This window comes from Callorhinus ursinus, unplaced genomic scaffold, assembly GCF_003265705.2.
Source record: "Callorhinus ursinus isolate GAN/ISIS: 27379988/994484 unplaced genomic scaffold, GSC_fseal_2.0 scaffold9, whole genome shotgun sequence".
Lineage (NCBI taxonomy): Eukaryota > Metazoa > Chordata > Mammalia > Carnivora > Otariidae > Callorhinus > Callorhinus ursinus.
The window spans coordinates 59,128,408-59,153,255 of NW_027397071.1; the positions used below are offsets into that span (position 1 = coordinate 59,128,408).

Consider the following 24,848-nt stretch of genomic DNA (forward strand, 5'->3'; position numbering starts at 1 on the left):
AGCGGATGAGGGGCGCAGAGGTCCAGTGCATCTCCCCGAGCTTCTACCTGATCTCACACGTCCCGGTATGCTGACCCTTATCCACCACCACCACCTCTGCCCCATGTGCACATTGAGCAGACCTGTGCACCAGGGAACATCTCCCCTCCCACCCAGGTTTACTCCTACGCACCCCTCAGCCTTCTATTAGCCTGTCACCTCCTCCAGGCACCCAGTGCTGCTTCCCCTGGCCTGTCTGCTACCTCTGGGGCAGGGACCTCGCCCGGCTCATCTCAGCATCTGCAGCGCCCAGCCCGCAAGCTGGTCCTCAGCTGGGTCACCGCGCGCCAGCTTAAGGAGGAGTGGACCAAGGACAAGAGGGAGGAGGGAGAGGCGGCAGCGGAGGAGCGTGGGGGCGGAGGCGGCAGCGGGAGGGGGCGCGCGCGCCGGCGGCGGCCGCCCAGGGCCGGGGCCGCGCGCCCAGCCTGAGCCCGCCCCGCCGCCGAGCGTCACCGAACCTGCTTGAAATGCAGCCGAGGAGCCGGGGCGGGCGGCAGCGGTGGCGGCGGCGGCGGGGGCAGCGGCAGCCCCGGCGCCGCGGCAAGGACTCGGCGGGCTGAGGCGCGGCGGCTGCAGCCGCACGGGGTGCGCGGGGCGCGCCGGCCGGAGCCCGGGGCCCGCCATGGGCCGCCCCGAGCGGGGCGCGCTCCGGCCGCTGGCGCCGCTGCTGCTGCTGTTGCTGCTGCTGCTGCGGCTCCAACGTCTCGCGGCGGCGGCGGCGGCGGCGGATCCACAGCGCGGCGGCCAAGGTGCGTGAGGCTGGTTCCCCGCCCGGCTCTGCGCCGCGGGAGCCGCCAACAAAGCGCGGCCCGGCGACCGGGTTGCGGGGTGCGCTGGGATCCCCGAGCCCGGGCCTGGGTGGGATAGGCTTCTTGGGACCCAGCTCTCCTTTAATTTGCCCTCGACCCCCGCCCCCATGGCTCCCGGTGTCGTTGGCTCTGCCTTCTGGCACCTGCTCCTGGGGGATGGGCCCAGTGGGGGCCAGGCGGGCGGGGAACTTTGTGAAGGGTGGGAGGTGGTCATTGATGGTTTCGGGTGGGCTGCGTGATTCTAGCCAGCGAGATTTATTTGACACGCACGCTCCGCGGCGGCGGTGAGCTGAGCCGGGCGACTTCCCCGCCTGACAATGCGTTTCCGGCGACCCCTGCGCGCGGCGGAGAAAGAGGGGCTGCGTGCGAGGGGGTTATGCCCGCAGCGCCCAGTGCGTGTGTCGCGGCGTGTTCGGGGGCTCCTTGTGGGGCTGCGTCTGCGTAGATCTCTGACTATGGGCCGTGAGTGCGGGTGAGTGTTCTAAATGGGGGTGTACCCAAGTCGTGTGACACCGACTGTGTCTGGCCTCTAGTGCCACGGAGCAGCCCGCCATCGCATTACCATTCTGCCCTCCTTCCGGATCGAGGGCGCGCGAGGCCCCCGAGGTCGTTGGCTCCATCATCGCCTCCTTTCCTTCACCCCAGTAGAGCCCTCCCCGCGGCCAGGACTGCACTGTCCGCGGATCCGGCTCACACCCCCCTCTCCCCCGAGCAGGGCCGGTCAAAGAGTGCGAAGAGGACCAATTCCGGTGCCGGAATGAGCGCTGCATCCCCTCCGTGTGGAGATGCGACGAGGACGACGACTGCTCGGACAACAGCGACGAGGACGACTGCCGTGAGTGGCCGGCTGGGGAGAAAGGGAAAGGGGCGGGGAGGGGGGGTGCCGGCCACCTGCTTGGACCTCACTGCCAGGAAGCTGCCCTGGCGCCTCCTTCCTCAGCGCTGGGTGGCTCTTAGCGACCCAGCGTGAGCTGGGCGGCCAGCGTGTCCTATTGGGGTCCGGGGCAGAGCCCGGGGCTGGTGTGGCCCAGGCGGAGGGTGCGGTACGCCCGGGTTGCCGGACCGGAACTGTGGGCAGGGACACGACCGTCCCTGCAAGCGTCTAGCTTCCTGCGTTTAGCCCTCCTGGACTCCTGCGTCTGCCCCACGGAACGCGCGGGTGTTTCAAAGTTCTAGGCAATTCTGGGCCTCGCCTTGCTGGTTTTTTTTTTTTTTTCGTGAATGAATGGGCTCCCCGGGGCCCCTGATTGGCCAAGCGAGGACCACCCCATAGGCCCCCGTGGCCAGAGCGGCCAATCGTGGAGCGGGCGGGTGTGCAGTTTTCTGGCGCCGGGGATATAAGGACCCTGCCCTGGCCCCGCCCCGGCCACACCCCCGCGCGCTTCTTCTGGGAAGTAAGTGCCTGTGAGGCCCGGGCGCTGGCTGGCTCCCTCTGCTTTTCTGCCTAGTCACGGTGTAGAGTTTTCTGTGCCACCCTGGTGAGCGGACCACGCTCTCCTGCTGGCCCGGCGCGGGCATGAGTCATGGGGCAGACCAGGAAGCAGGGCTCCAGGAGAAAGAGTTTGCTTCCTGGAGAGGGCCCAAGGATTCCGAGGCTGCACGTGAGCCTTCAGTTGGTGGTGGTGTGCACGTGGCTGACCCGCCTTTGCCTAGTGTGGTGCCGCTTGTACACCCGGGCCCTACAGCTTTGCAGGTTCTTTCTTGCGGTGCTTGTGGTTTCAGATGTTTGTGGGGGCAGAAGTGAGTTGGTAGGCAGTTGCTGTGAAGGAGTGTAGCTCCAGGAACAGAAAAACAGGACTCTTTAGAAACAGACGCGGGTGGTCATACTCATGGTTACTGAGTGCTTGCTCAGTGCCAGGCCTGGGGCGCTTTGGAGAAGGGGCCTACCCCACAGGCCAGGGAGCACCGGGTCTGCAGGAGGGCAACAGGTGGACAGATCCACAGCACCACACAGTGGCAGGAGGGGTAGAGGGACACCTGGACAGGTATTGTTGAGTCCTTGAGGTTTGTCTATGGGCTTACCAGTCAGCCTCTGGATTCATTCTCAGACGCAGTCCAGGGTTGGCTCTGTGTCTTGGGCACATCTCCCCCTCCTGTCTTCATTTCCTCACCTGACCACTTGGGCTCATGATTCCTGGCTTTTTATTTTTTTTTTTTTTTAGATTTTATTTATTTATTCATGAGAGACAGAGAGAGAGAGAGAGAGGCAGAGGGAGAAGCAGGCTCCCAAGGAGCAGGGAGCCTGATGCGGGACTCGATCCCAGGACCCTGGGATCATGACCTGAGCCGAAGGCAGACGCTTAACCATCTGAGCCACCCAGGCGCCCTCCTGGCTTGTTTTTGAGGACCAGTTCTAGTAGTGTCATTGGAAGTCACACCACTCACACGTGCTGACTGTTTGCCATGTGCCAGTCCCGTGGTGAGCGCTTATCTCACATAAACTCCTCCACTCTTCTCAGCGGGCCGATTTCACAGGCTAAAGAAACTGAGGCGCTGAGAGATTAAGCTACTTGCTCCACAGTTATTGACCTGCTAAGTAGAAGCTTGAATTTAATGCTTCAAGAAGCCTAATCATAACCTCATCATTGATTCCCTGGTGCTGTTGCAATGATGAAAATGGCAGTGCTGGGGTAAAATATTATAGGGAGTCTCACCCCTGGGAGTTGTTCTGTAATCCTCTTACAGTGGGAGTGCCAAGGATGAGGCGGGGAAATAGAAACTGCAATTCTGGGTTGGTTTCACCTTATCTTCCTGGCTCCGTATAACAACAGTCTTGTGAGGGTTTTTTCTTGTCATCCCCGTTTGTAGATAGGGATGCTGTCTCAGAGACGTTGGGTGATTTGCCCAAGGTCACACAGCTGAGAGTGACAGAACTTGGTCAGGATGTCCACGTGCCTCTTAACACAGACAGCAGGGAGCGTGACGTGGAAGGACCCAAGAGCGTGATCCAGGAGCTAGAAAGCCATGCTCTGCATGTTGGGCCTGTTGCTTCTCATCTCCATGTGAGCCCTCCATGGAGAAGTGAAGTAGCAGGTGTCCGGGTGACCCCTGACGGGACCAGGGGAGCTCTCATGGCCAATCGGGGCTCCTGCTTTCCTTCTGAGATGGAGGGGGTAGAGTCACAGGCGCAGAGTTAGTGAACAAAAGCAAATGAGGTTGAGGGCTTGGAGTGGAAAGGGTGGGAGCTCTGGTTCGTACCAGTCCTACATGGCTTAATTTTTCTGAGCTGGTTTCCTCGTCTGCCAAATGGGGCCGCTGTCCCTCCATCGTAGGTTGTATGTGTGGGAAGTCTTCAGACAGGGTTGGCGAAGAGAAGGGAATGGATGAGCCCCTTAGATAGGGACCCCAGGAGCCACAAAGAGAAATCTTGAAGAATGCGGGTGGGGTCTTTGGGTGGCTATGTTGGACTCTGTGTTTGAAAGTGGTCTTTCATCATCCCCTCCTTCCCCATGTGGGGAGCTCCCCCCACCCCCCACCCCATGCTGGGCTGCCTGCCCAAACTGCATTTCCTTGAACTACCCTCTCCTCAAGTCTGCTGTCTCCTCCCTGAGCAGCCTCTCTGCCTTATATCTGATACCCTCCTTTGGCACTCCCACCCTTCTACCCTATGAGAGAGCCTGAACCAACCACCTCTGTACCTCTCTGGGCCTGCAAAATGGGGGCATTGCAATTTGTAAGTGAAGTCTGGGTGAGGCAAAATGAGTGCAAGCTCCCAAAGGGGCCAGAATGCAGCCTAAGAATACGAAATGCTGATGGAGGCTAGAGGGAGGAAGTTTTTATATTGAGGAAGCCAAGGAAGACTTCCTGGAGGAGGAGACAGCTAAGCCAGCCAGGCCTTGAAAGATGATAACTAATATCATTCCCACAAGGCTTACCATTTAAAGATAGTTGGTGCGGTCCCCGTATTATGGAGTGGGAAACAGGAGTTCACAGAGGTGAAATGACTCCCCCCAAAGTCACATAGCTCCTCAGGGTTGGAGCAAGAATTCAAATGAAGGGCCGCTAAGCCCTGATCTTTATCCACAGTGGGTGGGACTTGGCACTTACTGGAGACACCGATAGAGCTGGGAGGATGGGGGAAGTGAAATGCTCGTGGGGCTTCAGTTCCAGATTCAAAAGACCTTCAAAGTGGAGGAAAAGGTTGGAAGCCTGAGGGCCAGGCTCAAGGAAGCCTAAGGGCAGCCCAGCCAGTCAAAGTGGCGTGGGATCCCCGGCTGTGGACCTGGTCACGTAGGCCAGTTGGCTCCTTGACCTGTTTCCTGTTGCTCCTTAGTGTCTGGGGGGCAGAGACAGGGTTCTGGTCTCTGGCCAGCCCTTTGCTCCCAGAGTAACAACAACGAACACTTACCGAGTACTTGTGTTGTCCCAGGCGTACTCAGATTTTTTTTTGTTTTAAGATTTTATTTATCCATTTGAGACACAGAGATACAGAGAGAGAGAGCGAGCGAGCATGAGCAGGGAGAGAGGCAGAGGGAGAAGCAGACTCCCCGCTGAGCCAGGAGCCGGATGTGGGGCTCGATCCCAGGACCCTGGGATCATAACCTGAGCCGAAGGCAGATGCTTAACCATCTGAGCCACCCAGGCGCCCCGCATACTCAGATTCTATACGCGTCACCTTGAACTCCTGGCTTCTATAAAATGGAGCAGGTCTCTGAAATATCCGCATTAGCACCGTTTTACAAAGGGACGGAGCAGTTTAGAAACTAGCACAAGGGTGTATGATTTTTTTTTTAAAGATTTTATTTATTTATTTATTTGACAGAGAAAGACACAGTGAGAGAGGGAACACAAGCAGGGGGAGTGGGAGAGGGAGAAGCCGACTTCCCGCCGAGCAGGGAGCCCGATGCGGGGCTCGATCCCAGGACCCTGGGATCATGACCTGAGCCGAAGGCAGACGCTTAACGACTAAGCCACCCAGGCGCCCCAGGTGTATGATTTTTAAGTGAAATTGCTGGGGTGTGAACGCAGGCGCCCAACTCTGGCACCTGTGCCGTCTCCAGCAAGTCCTTGCGGATCTCCATTTCTCCCTCTTGAGATGACATCAAGCCTCCCCCCATGCCCTCCCCAGCTCTGGAAAGAACTCCGTGTTTCTCTTTATGACCAGGCTGGGGATACAGGTAGACTGGTTTTGTGCTCAAATTCCTCCACCTTGTTCAGGCTTCTTTAGGTTGCCCTTGTTCTCCCACCCGCCATCAGCTCTCCATGCCAGGTTTAATAAAGAGTGGGTGCAGCGCAGTCTCCCATGGCTGAGAGTTCATTAGCTGGGCAACGCTGAGCTGCAGGAGCACCGAGGCTTGCTGGGAAGCAGCCTTGTAAATATTAAAGCTTGGCCACAGCGCCCAGCTAGGGCTTGCAGCCGGCATCCAGCCTTCAGAGTGCTGCCTGGCCTCAGCCCCCGTTCTCACACTCCTGACCCCAGGCCCAGCTTCATCTCCTTTTTGGATGGAGGCGTTGGACCACAGTATTACTCCTCTCTGAACTGTGATTTCCTATCTGACCAGGCAACTCCACCATTCAGAGTCTTCCTGAGCCTCCCACATACCCACAGGATAAAGGCAACTTAGACTTCTCTGCATTTGGCACTCTGTGACCACTCCTGTTGCCACTCCCCTCCAGCCTCTTCCTATGAGCCTGCAACACCGAACTGTAGCTTCTGTCTCACTCTGGCCTTCCTTCTGCTTCGCACCTCCAGGCCTTTGCACGTGTCACTCCATCTGCCTGGGACACTCCTTCTGTTCCCTCCGCTGGCAACCTTCTTATTGCCATCTTAGAAGATTCAGTGCAGGTGTCACTTCCTCTAGGAAGCCCTCCCTGCTACCTTCTAGCCCCAAGGCCAAGATACAGGAGTTGAGAGAGCAAAGGGACTTAGGGAGCTGTGTTGAAATCATAACTCAATGGGGCCCTGAAGAGACACACAAGGTTTTCTCTCCCAGCTGTGACCTTTTGTTGATAGGTCTTTGGGGTGATAATGTCTCTCCCTCCCAAAGATACTGTGAGGATTAAAGGAAATAATGTGCCTGGTGAGCTGCAGGTATTCAATGAATGGTAATAGGTGTGATTGCTCTTGGAGGGAGGAGCTTCACTGAGGTCTCTAGGTACCTGACTGTTGGGGGGCCCTCTGTGGGCCACCCAAGACACCCCTGCTTCCCCTGACCCCATTTGCTTAGCCAGATGTCTGAAGGTCCCGGCAGCTGGTTGCCCAGCCATGGTGGATATGGTCCCAAGGCCATTCAGAGGGACCTGGAAGTGGCAGAGAGGTGCCCAGGGAGGGGCTGAGGGAAGAAATGAAATCAAACAGGCCTGACTGGTCTCAGTGGATGAGTGGCCTGGGGCCCTGAGAGAGGCAGAGGATGGCTTCCCTCAGGCCCTGTGTTGGTCCTGAGGCTGGTTTCTGTCCTGTCTGGCTGGTGTGGCTGTGCCTGGGAAGGGAAGGAAGCCCTACAGCACCCAGGGCTCTGCCCAGCAGGCCCCAGGCTTCCCTCTCTTCTAGATCCAGGGCTAGCCCCCCGGGGCTGGGTGCCTGCCCGCCTTGGGAGTATTTGCTGTAGACTCTTGAAGACTCTCCCGTGGGTCTTCCCACAGGGCACTCCTGGGACAGAGTTCTGCTCCATGAGCTCCTTGACTTTCTCAGGCCTGCAGGGATCCCGAGTGCAATAGACCTGAGGGTGGGTTGGCCCCATCCTCCCTAGGTGTCAGCAGGCAGCTGGCTTGACAGCTTTTCCCTCCTTGGGGAAATAGCGGCAGCAGGTGAAGCAGAGAGATGCACCCCTGGGGCGAGGGTAAGAAGCAGGAGGGTGTGTGGACCTCAAGGGATGTAACCAAGTAGAAGCTCCTCTGGCCCCAGGGTTAGTAGTCAGAGCCCTGGGCCAGCTCTGTCCCCAGGAAGCCAGACCTCGGGCCCCACAGATCTTGCATATCCGATCACCCAGTCTTTGAAGGCCTGGTGGAGATGCCCCCCTCCCTCCGATTGCCTTCCCTGACCCCTTGTCCTCCAGCCCCCTGTTCCCTGAGCTCCCACAACTTGTCCTTGGGACAAGTCTCAGTCTCAGATCCTCCTCCACATGGTCTGCTCTGCCAACCTTGTGCTAGGCACTGGGGATTCTAAAAGAAGTAGTTCCCTGGAGGGAATTACTCATAACAGTTATCAGCTACTTAACCCATGCCTGGCACCGCGTTGCAAATTTGCATTCATTAGCTTTGCTACTCACAACCCTGGGAGAGCTGTTTTCTTATTATTCCCATTTTAAAGATGATCAAACTGAGGCTCACAGAGAAGTGACTTGGCAATGTCTGAGGGTTAAGTGGTAGAGCCAGGATTTGATTCAACTCTGTTTGCTCTGGAGCCTGGACTCTTCCTCAGACTCTTCCTCTCTGAGCACTCGTCTACTCTCTTGGGGTCAGAGGGCCTGAGGCTCAGAGGATATAGAGAAAGTGGGTAAGTGGCAGCGATGTCCGGCAGTGCCTCCCCGGGCTACAGGTTTCTGGCCTGGGAAGGATTCTCCTCTCTGCAGACCCCGTGGAGGACCAACATAAGGTGCCCTGTGTGCAACCTTCCATGGGTATGACCCTCCACAATTTCCAAGGCCTCTCTTGGCCATTGCCTATGAGGTGAGGATTACTGTTCCACCTATACAGTTAGGGAAACTGAGGACCCGGCAAATTATTGCTGATATAGGTGAGTTGCTCTAGGAGTGGAAGGATGCTTTCTCCAGGAAAGTTCAAGAGCCCAAGTCATCAGGACCATCCACTGAGACCACCAAGGTGTGGTCTTCATTTCTCTGAACCTCCCATGTGTGTCCCTGATTCTGGGTCTTTGCACTTACTGATTACTACCCATCCTTCAACACCTAGCTCATTGCCACCTCCATGGAGCCTTCCCTAGCTTTCTAACCTCTTCTGTGACCAGATGCCCATGGCTTTGTGCACCCATGTCATAGCCCATCATAGGAACTCCAGGTTGTTGGGGGAGTGTCTGAGCAATTTGCAGTGAACCACAAGGCCTGGCACAGAGGAGGCATTTGAGGGATGGCATGTGAATGAATAAACATGGCTGAGGAAATGTCACCCACTTTTGAGGGTGAGAAGCTGATATTGGTCATATGGGGGGGCCCTTGAGGCCCAGAAAGGGAGCTGCGATAGGGACCTTAGTCAGGCTCCGTCTTGTGAGCTGGGTCCCTTGAAACCCGGAGCACCAGAGGCTTTTTGGCAGCCACACAGGGCCCGGGCTGCCTCCTTGCATGTGCATGTGGGCTTCCCAGTGCTCACCCTGCAAACTTGGGGGCTTTTCCAGATCAGGCTCCAGAAAGCTGTAAGCAAGGCCCTGGTGTCCAGAAATCGGCCCCATATTCATCAGGTACCCATCCTCAGAAGCAGAGTGTCCTCGGTTCTTGAGTTGGGACAGTACGCTCTTCCCTCTCCCCTGCCACCCCTGCCTTCTCTCTTCCCTGCTGGATCAGGGAATGAGGTGTTCTCAGGATGAGGGCTGGGCATAGGCTCCTGCACAAGAAGGGGCTTGGGGCTCCCACGCCAGGCCCTGCCTGCCCCTAGATTGCTGGGAACTCCTCTAAAATCCTGATGTTCATTGTAATAGGAGTTAGTGAGTGTGCTTGCCGCCGAGGACTTTCTCAGGCAAGACCTCCTCAGCCAGGACAGGGAAGGATCACTGGGGCACTTCACAAAAGAAAGAGGTGAGGTCACTTGCTCCAGGTAGCCCGGTTGGTCAGTGGCAGGACTGGGCTACGCCTGTCGGGCCACAGTCTGTCACAAGTGAAAGGAAGTGAGAAGCGCTTACACTTCCCAGTCACAACAACAGCCAGAGTGGCCCGAGGGGCCTTGCTTCCTCTCCAAGCACCCCAAGCATCCCTCTTGCCGGCCCTTGAGCAGCTTTGTCCCCTGGGTGCCCTCAGGCGTGAGCTGGGGCCCTGAGGTGGGTTTCAGCTTCAGCACTGCCAGCAACTAGCTGTGTGGCCCTGGGGGAGCCCTGGGCCTTCCCTAAGCTTCAGTTTCCTCATCAGGAAAATGGGGATGATAATTAACTCCTGCACTATCTTCTTCCAAGGATAGCCATGAGGCACAAACTAAAAAAGGCCATACTGTGTGGTTCTCATAGGCTGAGAGGGCTGGTGCTGAAATTGTTTCCATAGCGGCTGGGATAAAGTTCCTTGTGGCACCTCACGGCCAGTGACCAGGGGATCTTGGCCGCACGACCACTCCCATGGACCTAGACCGGCAGTCCCCCAGAGAGGCTTTGGGCTGTCTGTCCTGCCATGTTCCAAGGGGCAGGTGTGTGGAGGATGTGAGGGATCTTGGAAACCGGGAGCCTCAGGGCCCTGCCTCTCTGGGTGAATCTTCCAGTCACCAGAGGGCATTCTGAGGGGCCTGATGGTATGCTGAGTTCTGCACCCCTAAAGCGGCCAGCTTGTAGGCATCTAGGCTGGGTCCTGCCAGGGACACAGAGGTCAGACCAGGTACAGCAGATGGGGAGCTCACAGCCAGGGCCCCTTCCTGAGTGCCACTCAAGCTATGGGGCGTTTCCTGGGGTCTTGTGGGAGGAACTGGACAAGCATGGCTGAAGCTGAAACCCACCTCAATTGATTTTATTTTTCCAATGGAAATAACTTTGATCATGGGGGCACCTGGGTGGCTCAGTTGGTTAAGCGTCTGCCTTCGGCTCAGGTCATGATCTCAGAGTCCTGGGATGGAGCCCCCTTGTCAGGCTCCCTGCTCAGCGGGGAGTCTGCTTCTCCCGCTGCCTCTGCCCCTCCCCCACCACTTGTGCGTGCTCTCTCTCTCAAATAAATAAAATCTTAAAAAAAAATAAAAAAAGAAATAACCTTGATTATGTAAAAGTAATTTTATACCTGGAATTTTAAGAAAAAACACCAGCAATACAGAAAAGCAAAAAGAGGAAGGTTAACAGCCCACCTCGGCTCTACCATCGTGGAAGCGGCATCTCCCAGAGGTACTTCTCTGCATGTGAGCTGGTGTGCATGAGCACATGTATTTTTTCCTTTTAACAAAAATGAGGCATGTTAATGCTAATTGTTTTCTCCTCACGCCAAGCATGGCTTTCCTTGTCAATTACAGCAGCGTCCCATCATCATTTTCAAGGGCTAGAGAGTCATCCATTGCAGGAATCTTCCATAACTTAAATGACACAGTCTCCTGTTGATGGACATGTGCTTAGTTGCTTCTGTTTTTTACTCCTGCTCTACACAGTATTGGGATATGCATCCTCACACTATATACCTTTGTACATTCGTTCTTAGGATGGATTCCTAAGAAAGATACTGCTGAGCATGTCCATTTTCATCCTTGCCATATTGCTATCTCGGGGTGACACTTCCCTACCTCACTACCACACCCCTAACTCCCCACAGCCCTTCCCAGCCAGGCAGGCAGCCCATAGCACCTCCCTCTTCCTTGAACACGGGGCCCCCTCATCTTGGCCCCACAGGGCAGACAAAGTAGCCAGATCCAGGCCCCACAAAGCAGAGCAAGGAGAAAGGACAACTGTGTTCTGGCCCCAAGGACTCCTCACCCCCACCAAAGAAAACAAAAGGGAACAAAACCAGTCTTCATTCTTCTGCATGTATTTGTAGAATCCATCCCCGTAGCATTATAATAGTTGTTCTGTCTCTGTCTATAACTTGCTGAGTGACCCTGGGCAAGTGTCTCTCCCTCTCTGAACTTTATTTCCCTTTTACCCATTGGTCCTTGCTCCTCCTGCACTGCAACCAGCACTCTGAGCAGACTCCTCCTTGGAGTTGGCTCAGGGCCAGTCCTGGCCTGGGAGTGGGGGACCTATGGCCCTGGAGCTCCTTACTGCCTGATAAGGGTTAGTGGAAGTATAGGTGGGTAGATTCTGGGCAGGCAGATGGAGGGTAGCTGGATTTTTTTAGGACCTACTTCCAGAACTCAGCCCTGAGGCTCAGGTTCCTTGAGCCACTTGCCCTTCTGCCTTCTTCCTGCGCCCATGATTGGGTTGGATGCACTGGAGTAATGGAGAGAAACAGGCTCCCCAGCCCCATGACTAGCTGGGGTTCCTGGTGTGGGTCTTATACTCTGAGCTTTAGGCAGGCTGATATTCTGCCCAGAACCTGGCCCTGAAAACCTGGCCCTCCTTGTTCCCCTTCCCAAGCCTGTGATGCCTGCGCAGGGAACGGCCCAGCCGAAGGGACTGTCAGCAGCTTCTCTTCTCCTCCACCAAGGACACAAGAGCGGCAGCTACTCAAATGGCAGCAGGAGAGATGTAGGTCAACTGGCCAGTCAGGCTGGCCAGGCAGCTTCGCGGCCTGGGAGGGTCTGTAAGAATCCTCTCGCTCTGCTCCCGTCTGCTTTGGGGGCCCCGGGGTGACTGCTTCCCGGGTGGCCTGGGGGTGCTGGCTGAGCAGAAGAGGCCAAGGAGCACTGGTTCGCTGCGGGCCTAGGGGCCTGGCATGTTAGTTATCCAGAAAGGGCCTTACTCCGCCAACGAGTCCAGGTTCACATCAGAGAGCTGGCAGCCGATGAGAGGCAGGAAGGCCCCCATCAGGGCCAGGTTAAGCTGCTCGAGTGAATAGCTGGAGGCCAAGGGTGGGCTTTCCTGGTGGCCTGAAGCCAGGGACATTCAGGCCAGCGCTCAGCCCTCCCTCTTCTACTTCCTGGACCCCAGGCTGAGGCCTCTCTTAGCCATGTGCACCAGCACACGTGTGTGTGCGTAGGGTGTGTGTGCTCCACGACCAGGGGTGTATCAGGAGGCAGGTGACTGTTCTGGACACACGAAAGCTGCAGGGTCAAGGTGATGTTCTTCCTCCCACGCCCACCAAGGCAGCCGAGCCCAGCCAAAGCCAAAGCTCCCCACGGGATGTTTGTGGCAGGGAATTCTTTGTAGCTGGAGAGGGGCCAGCAGCCTCTGTTCCCAGCCTACCCCCTGCCACACCACAGCAGCCTCTCCCCACTAAGCCCCAGCCTGCAGCCCTCAGGCTGGTCCCTACCTGCCCCCCCTCTAGAGGGCTGAGGTCGATAAAAACCCCACGACCCAGATGATGGGCCTACCTCTGCCCCGCCCCAGCTTCCATCTTGCCGAGTGACCGTGGCAGGTCCCTGCCTCTCTTGGGGTTTCTGCTCATTGGGAGTAGGGCATCCCTCTCAGACCCAGTTCTCAGGTATCTTCTGTTTTCCCTTAAGAGCCAGAGTGTTCACAGGAGCTCGAGTCTGCCATGGCCAGGCCCAAGGTGTGCGGGGTACAGGAGCTGCCCTTGTTCCCTGGGCCAGGAGTTCCAGAGCAGGGCCTGTGAAATCCAACCTCTCCCACAGGGCATGTGGCCTAAGCCATATAGACAAAGCCAGAGCCAACTGGTTATCGGCAGACCCTACATCCCCTTGGGGGTTTCTGCCGGTTTATTTTCTTGCTGAGTCTGACTGGGCTGATTCTTGAATGCCCGTGAACGAGGCAGAGCTGACTTTGTAACCGTGGCGTGGGTGATGGTCTCACGTCCCCGGCCCCTGCCTGCCACAACTGCCTACTTCTCAAGGGTGCAGGAATAAGCGTGCCACCCAGCCCCCCTCCCCGAGTCCCCCAGACCTGGGTTTCACCTGTAATTCTTCCACATCCTAGCTGGGGCCCTGGGACCAGTCCCTCAAAGCTGAACCTCAGACTTCTGTACAATGAGTAGTAATTCCTGACCTTTGCACTGTGCCTGAAGCCTCATGGGTCCCACCACGGACCCATGGAACTGGGCCACACCAGGGCACAGAGGTCTGCCAGCCTGTGTGGTTGCAGCCCCTGTGCTTTGCTGCTTCCTCTCCCAGCCCCTCGCCCTCCCCCTCCCTGGCCTTTGGTCTCCCCCACATTTGCAGATTCTATGCTGGGAGCAGAGGGCTCTGTTGCTTAACTGAACCCTATTGACAGCCAGCCCCCCCAGGCTCTCAGTGGGCCTCTTCTTGTCACCGACTTGCTGAGTGATGGGGGGAGGTCTCTGCCCTCCCTGGGCCTCAATCTCCCCATCTGTGCTGGGAGGGAGTTAGGGCTGGATCTGGAGTTTGAGTCACTTTGGGCAGCTTTTGAAATTCAGATTCCCTGGCTGGGTCCGGGCCTGACTCCAGACCTTTGCTGGCTGTGCAGATAGGGGGGAGCCACAGAGGCGAAGACCCCTCAGGCCCTCCTACTTCTAACCGCCCCTGCGAGTGTTGAGTCATCTGTGAGAGGCTCCTCTATGACGGGGATGACAGCAGAGCCTTGAGCCAGGCAGCCTGTGGGCAAGTCTATACTTCACCTTTTCCTTGCTGGGGGGCCTTAGGCAAGTTACTTCACCTCTCTGAGCCCTTGTTTCATCTGTGAAATGGAGGCATCAATATCTCCCCGACAAGGTGGTTGGAGGACCGTGTGAGATAATTTAGGAAGAGCACAAAGAGCAGTGCCTGGCCATGGTCAGTGTTCAGTTCAGGATTTGCTAGGTTTGTGTTGACCTCCTTCTCTGAGCCCGCATCTCGCGTTGGTCCTTCAGGAATCCGCTCCTGGGCTGGGCTGCTGCCCTGCCACGTGGAATGGGAGGAGTCAGGGAGCCCCCCAAAAAGGCTCCTTTGTCCCTGCTTCTTCCCTGTGGCCCCAGGCCAGAACTTACTGTCCTCGTTTAATTAGGAAGAGTTCTTCCAGGGACTTCATTAGGAAATGAGTCCAGAGCCTCGGGGACCTCTGGGAGGGGTGGGGCGCAGGAGGGGGTTGCATTGTGTCCGACCCTGCCCAGCCCTTGTTCTGTGCTCCAGATGTGCCCAGGAAGTTGTGGGTGCTGGGTCCGTTAGAGGGGAGGGCACAGGCCTGTGATGTGAGGTGCAGGCAGCCAGGGCCTCCATCCTCTGTCCCCTGCCTAGCTCACCACCCTCTGCTCCAGATGGGGATGGGGAAGGTTGAGAGAGGAGGTTTCTCTGGTTCTGCTCCACCCCCTTCTGGTGCCCACTGTCCCCAGCCCGGCACAGAGCAGGCCTTGGTGGATATGTGTTCAGTGAATGAAGAGTGAGCTGTGGCTCCTGGGGCTGGAGCTGCAGCCTCGTTTGGCCAAAGGAGCCTTCCCACCCCATCTCAAGGCAGCCTTGCAGGTTGGAGTAGGTGATGTCCAACTTCTGCTTGAATACCTCCAGGGACAGGGAGCTCAGTAATTGACCAGAGGGCTTCTTCTGTTCCTGGATAGCAATTTCTGTTAAGGAAAGCTGTCTTCCTTTTCAGGAAGACCAGACCTGTGTCCTGTGACCCACTCTGTCTCTGGGGCCTCTGCTCAGAGAGACTGCCTCCCACTTTCAGCCCCCAAACCTGCTCAGCATCCCTTCCCATCTATGACACTGACATCCTGTGAGGCCTTGGGTAAGGCCCAGTCCCTTCTTGGGCCACTGCTTCTTGGGACCTGGCAGGCTGCACACTCTCAGGCTCTATAAGCCACCTCCTGTAACCGTGACCTGCTTCCCAGCGAAGTGCAGAGTGAAGACAGATGTGCCATGCCTAGAGGTCAAGTGACAGCTCTGCAGACATCTTGGTCTTGCAGTTAGCAGGGTAGCAGTTCCCAGACCCCACAGTGACCCGCGGCCCAGCACATAAGCACTCGGGGCTGTGGATGGGCCCCTTCTGCCCCTGAGACCAGTTCACAGCATAGCATGGGCACCTCTCCGGCCCTGGTTAGGAACCTGAGAGTCGTCACTACCCCTGTCTCCCTCACTTGTGGGGGTTGCTAAGTCCTTAGATTCCTCCCCTGCCACCTGCCAATCCAGACCTTTTCCCCATCCCACTGTGGCCTCCCTGGACCACTGGTCTGCGGTGGGACTGTGCCGTACTTGTGGATTCTGCTGCCCCACTTGGGCAGGGCTCACTTGAGAATAAGGAAAAAGCTGATCCTTTCCCACATTCTGGAGATTTCAAGGAGACACAGAGCCCCTTTGGCAGGTGTGGAGTAGCCAGGAGCATCCCAGAGCCCCTTTGGCAGGTGTGGAGTAGCCAGGAGCATCCCAGAGCCCCTTTGGCAGGTGTGGAGTAGCCAGGAGCATCCTGGCCGGGGTGCCAGTATGGACAGGGCCGGGGCGCCTGGCCATTGTTCTGATCCTGCCTCTAACAGCTTTGTGACTGTCGCCTCTGGGCCTCGGTCTCCCCAGCTCTTCCCTGCTCCCCTCACGGTAATACAGTGAGGATCGTTACCTTGATGACCCTGCCTTGCCTTCCTGCTGCCATTTATATTCTTCGAGGCATTTTTCTGTTTGTTTATGTCTCATTCTGGCCTTGCTACTCCCGAGAGGAGTGTTCCCACGTTAAATAGGAAGGAGCTGATGACACAAGGTTCTACAGTTTCCAAGACCCTTCCCACGTGTTGCCTCGGGGCTCCTGGTACCCCCTGGGAGGTGGGCCTGGCAGGATTTACTGCACCGGTTGCACAGAGGGAGACACTGAGCCCAGAGGCCCACAGGATGGAGGGATGAAAGCAGATGGGTGGCCGAGCCGGGGCCGTGGTGTGTGGTGGTGAACGTAAGTGGGGGTCACTGGCTGGACGGTCCTCTTTCCTCCCCATTCCCACTCCGTCAGTGTCTTCATCAGTAGGAGAAGATGGGCACGGATGGAAGGGAAAAGAAGACCCAGGGAGGAGTGGGGGGGGGGGGGGGGGAGGGGGGGGGAACGAGAGGACGGAGGTGGGGTAGGGGGTAGGGAGAGAGCGCTGGGGAGGCGGGGGGAGGGGAGGGGTCCAAACAGAGCTGCTACTTCCTCTTATGGTTCTCACAGTCTGTCTGCACCAGTTCCTGACAGATGGAGGGAAGGGGAGAGCTGGTGCCAAGAGGCTGTCACCGCAGGCGGGCAGAGCTGGGGTGGGGGGAGGGTGCTTTGCGGCCGGGGTTTGCATGGGGAGGGGGCTGCAGCTGGTGGTCTGGCTGCTGGGCTTCCTTAGAGCCAGCTCCCCAGGAACTGCAGTGGCAGAGGGGTATGGATGCGGCTGGGCAGGAAAATGGGCAAGGGGTGGGCCCATTACCTGCGTAGGAATGGCCGTGCCCTTGCCCCTGCCCAAGCACAGATGGCCACTCCTCCCTTTTCCATACCCTGTGTCAGCAGGGCCCTCCCCGGAAGGATACCACTTACCCAGCCCTCACTGGGTGTGGGCTGGGCAGGTGCTGGGGGGGTGGTGGCTGGGGCTGAGCTGTGGTCAGGGTGGATGAGGACAAGAGAGCATGTGCACCTGGAGGCCCTTGGGATCATGGGGCCATGGGGGGTGCTCAGAGCAGGTGGGGCCCAGTCTCACATCTGCAGGGCCAGAACTCACCCCCTCTTTGAGCTTCCCAGAGGTTTCCCAAGGCCTGTTGATTTTTCTCTAGGCTCTGACGGGTGGTGGGCAGGCCTGCTCCAGGTTTGGTTTGGGACCTTCAGCATCCCTTTATTTAGAGTGTGGGTTTCTCCAGGCAGGACTGGGTTTCATGCTATCTTTTCTAGTACCCCCCATGCCCCAGGCAGGGCTCAGCCCAAAGGAAGGGGTCCAGTGAATGCCTGTTGAATGAATGAGTGGATCCTCTGTTTGCATACCTCCTGGGGTAGAGGAGACCTCACTTCCTCATATGGTAGCTCTTTCTATTTCCAGAAACAAAGTTCTTTCAGATTCTACCCTGAGAGGCCCCATGGGTCCTAGGCCTACTACCGGGGCCATACAGAGCCCCTTGCTGATCCTGCTGCCTTAGAGCAGTCTTGTAGACCAGAGACACCCCCAAGCCCACCTTGATCCTCCATGGCATCTGACAGGGCCGGGTCTCCACTGCACTTATCTCTGGGTTATCAGTAATCACAGCTGATATCCAAGTCAGGAGGTAAGGGGTGGCTGGGTGGGCCAGGAAGACCTCCAGGGGCAGGGTGCTGCGGCAGAGTTTGGGGGTATGTGGGGCTTGGCAGGGCTGAGGACGGGTGGGGATTACACTCTAGAGGTAGATCCCAGGTAGACCCCTGTCCCAGCCTCCGCCCCTGCCTTCCTCCCCACGCTATTCCCAGGCAGATCCTTGACACTAAGACTTCAGCTGGGCAGTCCTTCAGGAGAGACCTGGGAACCTGAGGCCCAGAGCCCATCCTCACCTGGAGACCAGACTGGAGCCCAGGGATCTTACCATGGCCCATCCTGGTCAGTGCCCTGAGACATGTGTGGGGTAATGCCTAGGGCCCGAGCTGTCAGGTGGCTGGGTGGGAGCTGGGCCTCTTGCTGTTCCCTAAAGTTGGTCCTGGTCAGAATTATCCTCCCCACTAATATTAATAATGGCGATCATTAATGATAAATTATGGTGTGTCCACCTTGTGCCAGACCTCAGCTGGGTGCCCTGGGGGAAAGCCAAGAGTAGACGGTGGTACCAATCCTGAGAGCAGGACATGTACCTTTCACTGCATTTCTCTCTTCCCCAGAGCCTGTCACAGGCTGGGCACTCGGGGGGCAGCTTAATAAGTCTTAGTGGTTGAGAAACAGGTTCCCGGGCCCCCCTGGGGGGACACACTTCTCCCCTGTCTCCATCATTCATAGACTGATTCCACAAACATTACTGCCAGGCCCTTGTGGCCACCCCAGCATGGCCCTACTTCCTGAACTTTCCCTCACCACGGCTCTCTGGATCCCCACTGTCTCTCCAGTGAGTGTAGTGGGTAGTTGTGGTCGCCTTGAGTCCTTCATCTGTACAATTGTGGGGGGGGGTGATGGTACTAGCAGTCCGTTCCTCAAAGGACCATGGAAGCATTAGAGGAGGTGATGACCACAAGGCCCAGTAGTCACTCAGGAGGAAGTGGCGGAAATGAAGATCCCAGAACATCTCTGTTCTCTTTGTGTGACCTCATGAATCCACGGATGCCCTGTCTCTCTGCTAACAGGGATGGCGAGGCATAGAGGGGTGGGGTGACTCAGCATGTGAGTGGCAGGTTCGAGCCTGGGCCGCTCAGACTCTGAGGTCCATGTGTTTGCCCCTGCACCAGGCGGGGATGAAGGACTTAACCCGAAAGCTCCTTTGGAATTGGAATTGCAGAGGCTCCTGGCTTCCCATGCTGATCTCCTGCAAGCCTCCAGCCCCCAGATCTCAAATCCCTCCTAATCCTAGGAAAGAAGCAGCCACCCCCCACCCCCATCATGTCCATCAGCAGCTCCCAGAGCCCTCCCTGGTGGGCCTGTCACCTCCCACAGGAGCCCCGAAGCGGCAGGCAAGGGCCTGGGCTGCAAGGATGGGGGATTTCCGAGTAGGGTTGAGATCTGTCACAACATTAATGTTAATTAAGCCTCGTTAATTCAGTCCTCTGCTTACGCAGAGCTCCTGACAGCAAATTACTCATAAGTGAGGCGGTAAATTTATTGCTGCGTTTTCCCAAACACTCAGCAGCAAAGCACGTGCCTCTGGGAGAGTCAGAGAGGAAAGGCCTGGGGAATGAGTGCTGCACGATCCCCGCCAGCCTGACCTAACTGGGCCCTGTGGCCCAGAGAAGAGCCTGGGCTCACCAGGAAACCCTGGAGAGGACGGACTCTGGGCCAATCAGAGCAGGCTGCTGGGAGATGTGAGCTCCCCCTCCCTGGAGGCACGTAAGTGGGAGGGCAGGGAGCATTGCACGTCCCTGCGGACCCGCCTATCATCTTTCCACCTCATCCATCTCACACCCCAAACTGCGGTGGCTCTGCACTCTGTGTCCTCCCGTAGTGCCCTGAGGTCACACAGTGGGGTCCCTGAAGAGTGAGTGTAGATCTGGATGTGAGCCCCAGAACTGCAGTGCGGTTTGACAGGAGCTCAGTGGCCTCCACAGGGACTGAGCTCCTGGTCTACTGAGGCTGGACAGCCTCAGGGCTGCCAGGGATGCCGTGAAGGGGTCTGCCCCTGTCCTGGGTCATGCGGCACTCTTGGAACCAGGGCCAGGCCCACATCTGAGCAGATGGCCCCTGAGCCCAGCCTCCCTTGCCAGGCTAGGTATCAATCCTCCAGGTAAGGGTACCGTGTCTCCTGAGTTCAGTGGGAGCCCCTCCCCCTTGGACCTGCTTCCTTCCTTGGCTTTGAGCTGTGCCATGCCTGAGACATTTGGAACAAACCCAGGCTTTGGGTACCTAGAATTTTTTTAATTAATTAGAGCATTAAATGGTAGCCCTCTGGGAGAATCCCACCATCTGGCTGTCACAAGAGAAGCAGGAAAATATATGCATATTTGTCTGTAGTGTGTGAATGTCCTATGAAGCCACCTGTGCATGCGTGGCTATGTCGGCCGGGTGCTGTGGCATGTGCACAGTGTGGCATGCGTGTCTGAGTGTGTTTGGTATGTGGTGCACATCTGAGTGTGCAGGTGGGCGGTGTGTGTCTTTCTGTATGCACATGTGCTCATATGCAAGGGCACATTCTGGGTGCATGCCCCGGAGGGTCTGCACACCTGTCTGAGCACACTTCAGGCATCCTCGCTGCTAGGGGCAGCAAGTCAAGCTGGGCTGTGTGCCGAGAGGGGGCAACCTCTCGACCCCTCCTGGCTGAGGTGGTGATCACGAACCCAGGCCGGCGGGGGGGTGGGGGAGTGGGCGGGGAGGGGGCATGCACAGGTGGGCTGTGTGGCTCTGGCAAGTATGCACATGGCCTGCAGGGGGCGGGTGGCTTGGGATTCTTGTCCCCCCGTTTGACAGATGGGGAAACCCAGGCCTGCCCAAGCACAGAGCCAAAGTGGAGGGGCTGGGACTGGAGCTCAGGCTCTGGGACTCCCTGTGCTGTGTTCTTTCCGCTGCACCGGCCAGCATTTTCTTGCCTTTGGCATCTTTTATGCTGTCGGATTTTCATGGTGACTCGGAGATGTTCCTGAGAGAGTACTGACCCCATTTCAGGGCTGCTCGGCGGGGCAGGGCAAGCTCAGGACTCTCACCGCAGACCCTGTGTCCTTCCCATTTTGTGGAGGAGGCAGCTAGCCGCTGGGCTGGCCTAGGGTGGTGGCGTCAGGGCAGACTACTGGGCAGATAGAAAGCTGTTTGGCCTTGGCCCATCCTGTTCCTCTCTGAGCCTCACAGGGGGGTTGTAAGAACTAAATGAGGAGGTGTATGCAAAGAGCTTTGTAAGCCCCAAGGTGCCGTGGAGAGATGAGGATTTGGACCAGAAGTGGCCATCACACTAAGATCAGGGCCACATGTCCCCAGGGTTCCCTGAGGAGAAGGCCAGGAGGCGGCGTCCTGGATGGAGGCCGGTGCCCTCCCTAGCCTTGCAGATTGTGAACCTTTCCCCGGAGCCATCTGCCTGGGTGCTAGCACTGTCCTCCAGCTCCAGCCTCCCACACGTGGCTCATAACAATGAACTAGCGCAAGAACGGGGCTCAGCAGTGGGACTCACCGCTTACCCAACAGGTGGTGACGCAAAGGCCTGGGGAGGGTGAGTGGCTTGCTCAAGGCTGCATGGCCCTTTGGCTGGGACCAGAACCCAGGCCTCCTGGCCCCCAGCTCTGTGTCTTCAGAAAGGGAGAAAGGGGACACAAAGGAGTTTTTTGCAGCCGGGGGAAGGATGTAGGTGTGCCAACCAGCTGGAGAGAACTTGGGATCCTCTGAAGCCCTAGGTCATTATGCAAGAATGAAGGACTTTTAAAGCAAAGGTTTAATGATTATTGTCTTGACTGCATATGCAGAATGCTGTATGGTGAATATGGTTTGGATCTTGGCCTGTAAATTCCATATAGATAGAAAAGACCCAGCCTCGAGATTGCATGTGCTCATTCACTCACTCATTCATCCCGCGCACATTCCCTAAGTGTCCCCTTGGTGCTCACCATGTAGACCTATGCTGCCTCCAGTGAGTTGCGAGTCTGGTGGGGAAAGTCGAGTGACAACAATACAGCGTGACGAGTCTGTGACCGAAAGAGGCCTTGGATCCCACGTGGGGACGTGGAAGAAGACGCCACGGTAGAGTGGGGAAACTTCCAAAGAATGAGGAAGATGTGCCTGTGTGACCCCCTGGCCTCCCAGCCTCCCGTGGGCTCGACCTGGGACAGGCTCATCATTCACCCAGAAAGGGGCAACGGAGCACCTTCCAGCTGCCCTCCCCTAAGCAGCTCTCCAAGGACCAGCCTTTCTACTTCATGTGGAAAAACCAAGTGAGGAAGAACCAGGAGGCCCAGGATGACAGAGGCCAGGCCTCCTAATGCCCCTTAATAACTGTAACAAGAACTTCCTGAGGGCCTACTGTGTACAAAGCCTGGGAGTGGGGGATCGGCTGAGAAAAGTTGGAAGTTCCATTACTGAACATTTGCTAATATTTCTATTTTCTGAAATATTAGAATATTCTGAATGTCTTCTAAGTGCCAGGCCCTATGTCAACTGATAGACGTATCTCACAACCAACTACCCTGCAAGTCAGGATTCACCATCACAATTTTAGATGAGGAAGACGCAGGCTCTGAGAGGTCAAGTAACCTGCCAGTGGTCACCCAGCTACTCGGGGAGGGGTGGGGCAAGCTAGGATTTGACCCCGGTTCCTTAACCTGCTCCTGGTGGGAGGGGGCCTGTAGTGGGCAGCAGACCTGCATCTGCCAAACCTCTGTGCTCGGAAAAACTGTCTACTTGAAGAAAAGGCAGAGGTGGGTGGAAATCCCGGGGCTGTGGGCATGCTCAGAAAGCAAACTGTTCCAGAAGTGGCTTCCCTTCCACCCAGGCTGTGTTGGGACCTATCTTGTTGGGGTTACTGTGCTGGCTCAGAACCTCAGGGTGAGGGGTTTTGAGAGGTGGCAGAGGCGGCCAAGGTCTAGGCCAGGGCGCCACTGGGATGTGAGGATCTGCTGGGCACCTGCCCCGCTCCGTCTCTCCACTTGCCTCCCATAGCCCTGTCTGTCTCCTTCTGCCCAGATCTGGCCCAGAGGCCTCACAGCTGTCCTGCTGGGCCCCTGGCTGGAGGCACTGAGCTGTGGCCCATGGCTGTTAACTCTGCCCACGCTGCGTGCCCCATGGCTGGCCTCAGGTAGGTGGGTGGTCTCAGCTGGAGCCCTGAGCCCCAGCTCTGCAGGACCAGCACCCCGAGACATGGCCAGCTCCGAAGGTCTTACCAAACTGCAGGGCTTACCAGTAGCTAGCAGGACACCTGGCACACAATAGGCCCTCTGCTTGATTCTTTTGGTTTCTAGCAGCAGAAATCTTAAAGAGTTTCCAGTTAGAGTCGGGGGTCATCAGACCCTCCCTTTGTCCCTCCCAGGACACAGGACTAAGGGTGTGTGATGGACACGGGGAGGCCCTGGGGGCCCTTGCACCGAGCTCTCCCCAAAGGGCGCCTGGGGACCCCCTCTGCCCTGAGCTTTTTGCCAAGCAGTCCAGTGGCAACGTGTGGGCCTGCCTTTCCTCCCCGACTCTGGCACAGCCGTCTCCCAGGAAACAGGGAATTTTCCTTCATTCCCATCATTAGGGTGCCAGGGCAAACAAACAGCCTAATCCAGATGAGCCCTGGGCCACAATCACATTCTCTTTTGGGGTTTTCTCTTTTTTTCTAGCAATTTTGAGAAGACTGAAGTAATTGGTATTCCGTACAGGTTAATAGTATTGCTGCCTTCTCGGTATTATGCCTTAATTTCCTTTATCGCATAGCAAGTTGGAATTAATCGCCCTTCTCCTTCCTTTTTTCCCACCGAAACCCATTACCAGCCTGTCTGGTGGTTAAAGTCATTTTGTGGCAGCTCTTGGCTCCTTTCCACTTCCCTAGGAATCTTTCCGACCAGAGCCAAAGAACAAGGAGGGGTGAAAAACCCATTTGTACAAAGTGGGGATCTCCTGTTGAGAACTTATTTCCCTCTCTGTTCAAGAGGAAGGAATGCGTCCAGCCTCCAGCCGGCACAGCTGACTGAGTCCCCTGTCGCTGAGAGCATTCAAGAGGGCAGAATGGCCATATGTCAGCGCTGGGAACAGAGGATTTCTGTACGTGCTGGGGGAAGGGGCAGGCCTTTGCCACTCCTGGCACCTGGATTAGAACCTACTATGGTTCTGCTTTCTGTCTGGGAGTTTAAGATTCTCTCTGTTGGACAGATTCTGTGTACCCACGGTCCTAATGTGGGGCCATTTGGGTTTAAGTACTTTTAGATTGTGTGTGTTAAGATTCTGAGGTCCTCTCCTGGAATTGAAGATTCTATTCAGTGATTCTAAGGCTATTTTATGACTCTGTGCGCCTCTAAGGCTGCCTTGGGAGTGTGATTGCCAGGTAGCCTCGGCCGGCTCTGGCCTCAGTTTCCCCAGTTACGAAGTGTAAGGGTTGGACCACATGGCTTCTAGGGCCTGACTTCCAGGTATGTTCTGCCTGTAGTCCTTGTTGGTTCCTTCTGAGCCTAACCACCCCCCAACTCCCCATTGCTCCATCTGCCCTGGCCACCTCCCAGCACCTCAGGGGACCCAGAATGTTCTCCCGTCTGAACCAAGCCCCTTGTCTACTTGCCCCTAGCCCTCTCCCCTTCCGCAGGAAGGCAACCCAAACTCTCCTCCAAAGTCCCAGCAGGAAAATCAGCAGAGGAGATGGTAAGAAACAAGACAGTCATCGACAAGAGCTCTGTTGCCATTGTGGGCTGTACTGTTCACCGTATAATTTCAGCATCTACAGTCTCCCATGATGTGTGCCCCCCAAGGGGTGTGGTTATGGTTAGCCGCATTTCATAGGTGAGGGAACTAAGTCTCGGAGGTTAAGTAACTCACGCATAGTCACACCGGTGGTTCTGGGACACTGAGTGGCCTGCTGTTGGTGCAGCCTCAGGCCGCCCACCAGCTGAAGCTGAACGGGATGTCAACAGCCTGAGGTAGGCAGTGTGATGAGGGAGCTTGGGGACCCAGGGGCCATCTCCCCCAGGAAGCTGCTGGCCAGGGTTGTGGCTTGCACATTCCCCTTTCCCGCTAGACTCAACCCCTGGGATGTTGAAGGGCTTCAGAGAGTGGACCCCATTTCCTTCCAAATGCACCAAGAAGCCAAACAGAAACCTCCTTCTCCATCTGCTTTTAGAATCTACCTTTTACTTCTGGATCAAACAAGATTTCTCAGGGTGGGCTTCCCCAGCCCCCACTGCTGCCAGCTGAA

At 56.8% G+C, this 24,848-nt stretch overlaps 1 protein-coding gene across 14 annotated transcripts in view; it reads left to right on the plus strand.

Annotated features, from left to right (window-relative positions):
- Nucleotides 1–557: 557 nt before the first annotated feature.
- LRP8 (LDL receptor related protein 8) overlaps nt 558–24,848 on the plus strand; it is a 77,506-nt gene continuing 53,215 nt past the window's right edge. For 3 of the 14 annotated variants that reach the window (XM_073896728.1, XM_073896731.1, XM_073896734.1), the window contains exons 1-2: nt 558–788; nt 1,564–1,683. In XM_073896728.1, coding sequence (XP_073752829.1) covers nt 662–788; nt 1,564–1,683 — 247 coding nt within the window. In that variant the 5' untranslated portion in view covers nt 558–661. The remainder of the gene's footprint in view (nt 789–1,563; nt 1,684–24,848) is intronic. The other 11 variants (XM_073896729.1, XM_073896730.1, XM_073896736.1 and 8 more) reach the window with 9 other exon arrangements.